Raw genomic sequence first — 8,509 nt, 5'->3', positions numbered from 1 at the left:
AACATAATCTCGTTTTACCATGGCTCTCTGAATAGATAATACTTCTGAAACTTATGTAGCCATACAAAGAACAAAACATTTTTCGCTCTGTCGTGATGATTTTACTGTGCGATGGAGATGCTTCTATGATAAAACATTCATTAGGTGATCACACAAAAGACAAAATGCTGTTTTACATTGTTTTACATACAGTCCATGTTTTATCAAACACAGAGATTTAACAATTGTATGTACAATCATGTACAGCATTCAACACAGTACAAATAAGAATGTCAACACTCACTTGATATGGTCAGGTTATTTGCAAACATGCAACAAAATTGTTCACTTATTTCACATATTTGATTACTGTAAATAATACCATGGACTATAATAATATGACTATAGATATACAATATGATTCAGCTTTGTTCAGTGTATACTTGCTTATTATTAAAGGTACTCAAAAAAGGGTTGTCATAATAAAATTTGCTTTTGATTACAGGTCCCCTAAACGGGCAACATTGCAGACCATGATGAAACATTATTTCACAAAAAAAAATATGGCTTTAAATCCAAAGCCCCTCATCATGAATGTCTTTCATGTGTGGTTTGAAAATAATAAATATCAGTGCATAACAATTACTTTAAGGTTAGTTAGGTTTAGTTCAAGATGATGGTTCATTTAAATGAAAACACTGGTCAATATTAGGAAATGCTGATAAGCGAAAACATACAATGTATAGTCTTAAAAAACACCAGATGAGCAGCCAAAAGCAATGTTTCTAAAAAAGTTAATAACATTAAAGACATACTATCACTAACAAACATTTTTGGATGTTAAAAAAGTTAAAGAAAGAGCACATATCAAATAAGACCATCTGTCTGTGTACAACAGTATAAAATGCAGTAGGTAATCTATATACTAAGCAATGAAAATTAAATAGTAACGACAATTTTACCCTGTAAAACACAGACATCAAGATTACCCTGTAAAGGAGATTTTGTCCTCAAAGTTTAGCTCAAACTGATCAGAGCAGAGGGAACTAGAATGCGACACCGTCTCCCGCCCGAGGTCTCTGTCAGCTGGAAGCTGCAAGGACAGAGGTTTGTAAAAGAGCAGTTTTGAGTTCAGTTTTCTCCTGTGTGTCAGGACATTTGACCTTTCCCGTGGCAGTTGAATCCAACGCAGAGATGGCTGAGAGTTCAGAGTCAGGGGTTGATTGTTCCATAGCAGTACAATTTCACATGCTTTACGCCCACGTTACTCGTTCGGTCAGTTCTCGCCTCACGCGTCAGCGGTGGACTGGTTTTTATCTGGTTGTGTTTTCCTGTAGGGGAGGAATATTTTCATCAGCGATGTATTAGGATAAAACAATATAACTGTAACTAAAAAAATGAGAGTTCAGGGAATGACTCTCTGCTTTAGATTGGATCTCTAAATGGCACACTAGGTATATGAGAAGGAAAAGAAGCATCTTACAGCGGGAAATTAAACACAGGGGTTCATTCTGACTTTACTTTATCCATGAAGCTTTACGGTGTGCTGCATGACAGTGCAGAAACATACTCGTGTTTGGTGAGGGGGGCTTTGTCGCAGGTGACCTCCGTGAGCTGCCCCCCCTCCTTGGTGAGTGTCTGAACTCCCACCTGCTGTATACTGCCTCCAGGAGTGGTCATGCCTTTCAGCTTCACGTCCCTGCAGCCAGTGCACGCAAAGGTTTGAATCACAACGGGTTATAATCTGCTGACATGTACAGAGTTGTGTGCAAATAGACAGGACGTGAACGGACACATTCCCCAAAAAGACTTTTCCAAACAGCTCCTCTTCACCCTCTCACCAATTTACCCATTAGTGGCTCCCGGTCCTTCTTCGAGCATTTTCTGGCCTGGCACTTTCTGTCCAAAGAGTTTCACAGCGATGGACATGAGAAGGCCGCAGCGATTTCTGTAGCAGCAGGTTGCATCCACCACCAGGAACACCACCAGAAAGATCACCATGACGATGCCAACCACGCTGCCTTTGGTCATGCTGCGGCCGCTCGCTGTGAGGAGGGATCACAAAGACTACGTGACATAACTGAACGGATGGCAGACACCATCACTGTGGCAAGCAACACGTTTTTGTTGTGGTTTTTTTAATAGCACATTGTAGATGTATAATCAATAAAAACTCTCAGTTGATTATGGTAAACATACGAGGCGACGTACGAGGCTTTTCCGCGATGGTGAAGTTCATCGTAGCAGGCATAGAGGAACCATTACTATTGCCTGCCGTGACCTCCAGTTGGTAGTTTGACCCAAAAGACAGGTCTCGAAGGGAGACGGTGTCAGCACTGGAAGGCAGCTCAAGCTCTTTCCACTCAGCCCCTTCTTTATCCTGGTTGAAGAAGAGAAGGGGCAGGAGGATATTAGTCAGGCATCAAAAGCACCGCAGAAGAAAAAAAGAGATTGAGAGAGAGTCTGTCACCTCTCTGTATCGTATGATGAAGTGCAGCAGAGGCGCTCCACCATCATCAGTCTGTTTAAGAGGCACAGAGAGGGAGTTGCCCTCTATTTTTATCTCACTGGAGGACAAAACTGGACTGTCGGGTTCACCTACGGGCAGGAGGTAGAGAGAGAGAGGAAAGAGCTCATGACCAGCTGATGACCACGGATTTACACTTAACATGTCATACGTAGCACAGAATGGGAATCAACACCCAATGTGTTAGGTGCGCAACACCCAGCGCTTTGGGTCCATGAAAAGCACTTTATAAATTAAATGTTATAATTATTAATCATTGGATTTGGTTATAGTTATATGTCACGTCTATATATGTACAGTTTGGCTGAGCGGGTCGGTTTATTATCTCATAGTTTAGTGGGCCACTGAGAGCACTTTACCTCCTGGGGGTGAATGACAGAAGATTGCACGGTGTCATCAACAGCATGAGTGAACATCAAGCAGCAGATGATGATGTCATGGAAATGTTACGATGAGGTTTGCATGAGAGATAAACAAGAAAAATTAGTACTAGCAGATGAGGATGAAAAACCTTGCTTGTGAGACATATATATATACATACACCACATACACACAAGCATGCATTATTACATCGAACATGCCGAAATGCATTATGCAGTCATGCAAATGTAAATATTTACACTCATATCTAGCTAATGCACCACACACGTGTGTTGTCTGTGTTTGTTGCCAATGTGTTGGAATTATGTGTAACACTTACGTATTCCCTGGGTACGAACACTGCTTGTGTCGGAGAACTGTCCCAGGCCTACTGCATTCAAGGCAGCCAAGCGCACTGCGTACAACGTGTAGGGCTTTAGGGCAGTGATAGCCAGGGGATCTTCAAATGCAAACACACACACACAAGAAGACACATCAGCTTAGGTACAAAATTACGGCCTGAACTAATTTTGTCTTCATGACACACAACGGCAAAGCCTCTATGAAGGGCAGATGTTCTACCTGAAGTTGGGACTGTGACCTCCTTCCACTTTTCTGCTGCACTTTGCCTCCACTGCAAGACAAAACTTGTGATTGGTGTCCCTCCACTGATGGGTGGGGTTTTGAGGGAGAAGAGGACTGAGGTCGGTCCAGGTAATACCGACATGTAGTGGGGGGGACCGGGCTGGGCTGTGGGTCAGGGGGCGGGGAGGAGGATTGAGGACGGGAAAACACAAATGTTAGAAAATGGCATAGCAACATACAGTATATGTATGTCAGAGGCATATTCATGAGTGAAGGTGTAAACATTTATAGATACTTTTCTTCCATTTTAACTCACTTTTCTTTTCTGAAATACAAAGCTAGACATGAACTCTTACTGTGTATTGCAACGTCTCTGGACGCATTGCCAGAGGGGCTGACAGCCATGCAAGAATACAGCCCGCCATCAGAGGGCACTATGTCATCAATCACCAACACACCATCCTCCACATGGCTATGACCAGAGGCCGAATTCTGTGGAGGCAGAAGAGGAAAAATAAGGAAAATTACAGATTAGAAATATAATCTTAAAATAATGGTTCATATTTAGAGTTCAAGCCACAGGCCACATACCAAATGCAACATCATTGCACACATGTTTATCATGTAATAAGTGTTGTTGGGATCAACACACAAAAGTAGCAGTCACAGTTACAAAAAGGTGAGTGCATTGTTGTTTGTTGAGCCATAGATAATAACCATAATCATATAAATGGCAAAGATTGGCATCTCCCTGTGTGTGTGTGTGTGTGTGTGTGTGTGTGTGTGTGTGAGTGTGTGTGTGTGTGTGTGTGTGTGTGTGTGTGTGTGTGTGTGTGAGTGTGTGTGTGTGTGTGTGTGTGTGTGTATATGTCCATATACTCTTACCAGTATGCGTCCATTGTGCTTGTTGAGCCAGTGCAGCTCAGGCTGAGGATGGCCAGAGACGTTACAGGTCACAGTCACGCGCTCCCCCACTGAAACACTCTGCTGCTCTGCTGAAACAAACACCTCTGGGGCCTCTGAAATGAAACATTTCAATTGAGCACCCAACCGAAATTCAAAAGAAATGTTCAGCAGAACGTTCTACAAGGGTCACCATAGAACAACAGGATAAAGACATGAATCAAAGTGTTAAAGAAGTGAACCGACCAAAAACATGAAGCACGATGGTCGCACTGTCCTCAGCAATCTTGTTGACTGCGGTGCAGATGTACTCCCCGTAGTCCGCTATGGCGACAGACCGTATAGTCAACTCGCTGCTGTCTGAGTTGAACCGATGATGTGAAGGGTCAAATTTGCTTGGCCTGGGCATGTGAAGTGAAGATCGGAGTGCACATTGAGTGACACAGTACTGATCTTTATTAATGTGAATACAAAATATGAGAGAGATATGCTAATGCAGAAAACTGCACAACTTTATGAAGTCGGATATGAAAGAAGAGGAAGAAGGACACAGAGATCAAGTTGGAAGAGAAGAGTGATGCCACAGAACATCGATACAGAGATTCAGGGGCACTAGTCCAAATATCAACACAAAATGGCGCAGTTTGTCTGCCAATAGTAGATTGTGTTAGGTCAAGGGTCGAAACGAAAAAGAAAACCTTAGCAAATTGGAATAAAACCAAATGAACTGCTATGCAAAAAAATATGAATAGGCGTGACATGTTGAGACTCTTGTCATGATTTCAAAAGAAGCAGAAAGAGAACAAGTCTCATCTCAGCGACAATGTCCACATTGAACATAATCAACACGATGGATAGAATCGGGTCTCACATGTTCCAGGTGATGTTGGGTTTCGGTAGACCGTCCACCAAACAAACCAAAGAAACGTTGGTTTCCGATCCGGCCATCACTTTCTTCACCTTCTCTCTCAGATGCACCCTTGGGGGAGCTGCAGGAGGGGGATTCAATTCTCCGCTCAATCGTGTTCAGTTTACGTTGAACAAAATGTTCTGCTTCAAATTGATAAGATGATTATTGTAACTTTAAATAAGATATCAGATGTGTTGGGCAAAATGCCCAACAGACACATTTTACAAGAAAAAAATAAAAATCATTGTGTCATAAATGATATTTCATCCACCTGAGTACTAAATAGATTTATCTTTTTGTTGTTTACTGAATGGAGACAACACCGTATTGAAGAGGATACGGCTAAAATCGAATCGCCATCTGCTGTCCTGATGGTAGAAGTTAACCGGTGGTGGTGAATTAACTATTCTCAGCACGATAAAAGATAATAATTTCATCAGCAAAGTTTTGATCTGAGAAAGCTGCTCACCGTTGACGACAACAGACACGGAGAGGTGCTGATAAATGGGCCTTCCTCTGATCTGGGCCTGACACACGTAAGTCCCAGCATCCTCTCTCTTCACTTTTTCAATGCGGAGTGTGTTATCAGTCAGCTGACGCACACGCTCTCCCTCTGAAGTGAGAGAGCAGAGACGAACAGTGACGGAGAGATGTAAAAGGCAGAGACAAACCCACAGAATGACGAGATCTGAAGAAGAATGGGTTCGGCAGAGCTCCCGTCCCCTCCCTCCCTCCCTCCGCACATGGAAGCACAGTAATTACCCAAAGACACACTGAACTCTGTAAGCATCCGGACCCCTCAGTGTCCAATAAAGCTTATTTCTGTAACCACAGAATAACCTTTTTTTCTCCAGGGAAGCCCCATGGCGCGGTGGGTGCTGGTCTCACCTTGAGAAGAGATTTCTTTCCTGTCCCGGAGCCAGTGAACATCCACCGCTGGCTGACCAGTCACCGGGCACGCCACCACCCCGTTTGTACCCTCCAGGAGCTCATGGTAGGTTTTGTTGCTTCCAAATGATGGACCCTCTGACAAAGGATGAGAAGATCAGGGTTCCTACTCTCTATGCAACAAAGCAACTGAATGAGTGGCGTGGACATCAGACATCATGCACACGCCGTACAACTGCAAGAGTCCTACATGACCTTTAAGTGAGTGTGTGCAGCCGGTTGTTACGTACCATAAACGTAGAGCTGTATTTGGACCTCGTCTTGGTGTCCGCTTTCGAATTCACACAGACAGGTATACTTGCCCGCGTCCTGCATCATAGCATTCTTAATGAGCAATTTAGAGGAGGTCTCATCTATTGTTGACACCTTCTCTTCATCATCAATGTCTTCCCCGTCCTTCTGCCATCTTAATTCCCCCTCTCCCCCAGCTAGCAGAGGAGAAGATAAGAGAGAGAGAGAGAGAGAGAGAGAGAGATGTGAAGATGAGCTTCAGATAGAAATGTTTCGTTGTCATATAGACAAGTGTCTTTAGAGGTCAAAGTGACTCACCTTTACACAACAGTAACATCTCTTCTCCCACCAGCACATCTTGCTTACTGGTGATGATGTCCATCTTTGCATCTGGAGGAAGAGAGGAGCTGTGTTTGTATTCTTATGTCTGCTGCTTCTGCTTCTTACAGAAGGAAGTTAAGCACCGCACCTCTTACACGACTGAAACTGTTACAAATTGGAGTCTATGATGTTGGTCATTAGTCTGTTCTAATGTTCTCCTCAAACAAATTCTAAGCTCGTCAATTCTTTAGGTATTATGCTGTTAGACAAAAATGTCTAAAAAAACTATTTTTTAGAGGGGCGAACACTATATTCTAAATCATCATCATTTTCACCTGCAGAAAATTGTCAACTGTTTACTGGACTGTTTTTTTTTTTCTCTAACTGCTTAAACAAGCAGAAAATAACTTTCCCAGTTTATACAGGCTTGGACACTTTCGATTTTAGACAAAGCCGTCACATATTGGTTATTTCCTGAGTCATTTCCTGCTTACACTTGAAGAAGTATTCTTTTGCCTCACAGTCTGAATATTGCAGCCATGCAGCGCGTGTCAAAACGTATAATCGTCGGAACCCCCGTCTTTGCTGCTACCTCCCAATAATGTCAATGGATCTTACCTGTGCCGCACACCAGCACCAGCAGCAGCAGCAGCAGCAGCAAGGCCAGTCTCAGGAGAGATGATGGGTTCGTCATGTTCACCTGGCCGCAGGTTGCCAACCGCACGATCGAAAAACTCTGCTGTTTGTCTGATGAGTCTGGACCTTTTGGGTTTTTCCAGTCAGCGCACAGCTGGACAGAATGTTCAAATTCTTATTTCAGAAAACTAATAATATTAACTGAGAATCTGCTGCACAGGAGAAGAAGAAAAGTCCAATATCTGCAGCTCAGTATCACACCGACATACAGACACCCGCTGCCGCCAAACCACCAATAATGACTACGACGGGGAGAGGGTCTGTGTCAGAGGATATATAGGGGCACAACAGCCGAGATGAGAGGAAATGTGAGAGGGGAAGGGGAAAGAAAGAGAGAGAGAAAGACCCCAACCCCAGAGACAGAGCTACTGCCATTAATGTACTGACAAATGGGAGGTGATAATGAGAGTGACGTCCATCCTCCTCTCACTCCTTGAGATTTTGTTTTGTTCACTCTGCTCACTACCATCCTGTCTGTTCCCCTCCCGCCAACTAACCCCCTGGTCTCTCTTTCCCTCCTCTCTCCTCACCCTGTTCTCTGTCCCTCCCTGCAGGCTACAGCCGGATGGAAGCAGGGGAGGCAGCACCGTCCCAGGGGAAGAAAAGATGAAGAAAGATATTTCTATCATCCCATCGTTTTTTCCTCTCTCATTTAAAGAAGGGTCACGTTGTCCTCCAACACACGCACCTCACTGCGCACACACAGCGCCACGTTCACGTTTGCGGGGAACGTCCTACCCTCCTGTAGGATGCCGAAATCGACAAACATCTGTGAGGCGCTGTTCATCCCGAAGACCAACAGCCAAGGCTCACTGATGGATGCAAAACAGTTCAAACACAGGCTGTCAAGTCAAATAAACTGTAGACTGTATATCAAAATGGACGTAGACGCAATGGTCAGAAAGTGAAGCCAGTGCAGGTGCCTGAAACCTGTATTCTCTTGAATGACCATCAGACTGGTTGCAAAAGGAAGTTAGATTCTATAGGAGTCTATGAGGAAAAGATTCCATATCTCACTTAATTCATAACGTCAAAAAAGAGTTTCCTCC

At 43.7% G+C, this 8,509-nt stretch overlaps 1 protein-coding gene across 6 annotated transcripts; it reads right to left on the bottom strand.

The window, feature by feature from the left end:
* Positions 1-78: 78 nt before the first annotated feature.
* ncam3 (neural cell adhesion molecule 3) lies at positions 79-7,946 on the bottom strand. Of its 6 annotated transcripts, XM_047336037.1 has the most exons (17): positions 7,848-7,946; positions 7,383-7,554; positions 6,762-6,833; positions 6,443-6,640; positions 6,153-6,290; positions 5,734-5,877; positions 5,226-5,343; positions 4,601-4,755; positions 4,337-4,470; positions 3,808-3,943; positions 3,449-3,616; positions 3,206-3,326; positions 2,450-2,579; positions 2,179-2,359; positions 1,829-2,024; positions 1,550-1,678; positions 79-1,310 (listed from the first exon to the last, which is right to left on the bottom strand). In XM_047336037.1, the coding sequence occupies exons 2-17, from the start codon at positions 7,456-7,458 to the stop codon at positions 1,268-1,270; spliced, it is 2,139 nt and encodes a 712-aa protein (XP_047191993.1). In that variant the 5' UTR covers positions 7,459-7,554; positions 7,848-7,946; the 3' UTR covers positions 79-1,267. The 6 variants fall into 6 exon arrangements, 5 of the variants coding, with proteins under 5 accessions (XP_047191993.1, XP_035494269.2, XP_035494251.2 ...); XR_004794382.2 differs by lacking the exon at positions 7,848-7,946 and having other exon boundaries at positions 1,630-1,678; positions 1,821-2,024; positions 7,383-7,818; XM_035638376.2 differs by lacking the exon at positions 7,848-7,946 and having other exon boundaries at positions 1,630-1,678; positions 7,383-7,818.
* Positions 7,947-8,509: the final 563 nt, after the last annotated feature.

Source organism: Scophthalmus maximus, chromosome 1 (genome assembly GCF_022379125.1).
Source record: "Scophthalmus maximus strain ysfricsl-2021 chromosome 1, ASM2237912v1, whole genome shotgun sequence".
In the NCBI taxonomy this organism is placed as follows: domain Eukaryota; kingdom Metazoa; phylum Chordata; class Actinopteri; order Pleuronectiformes; family Scophthalmidae; genus Scophthalmus; species Scophthalmus maximus.
Note: the sequence above shows the minus strand (reverse complement) of the source record. Positions and strands in the feature narration are given on the sequence as shown.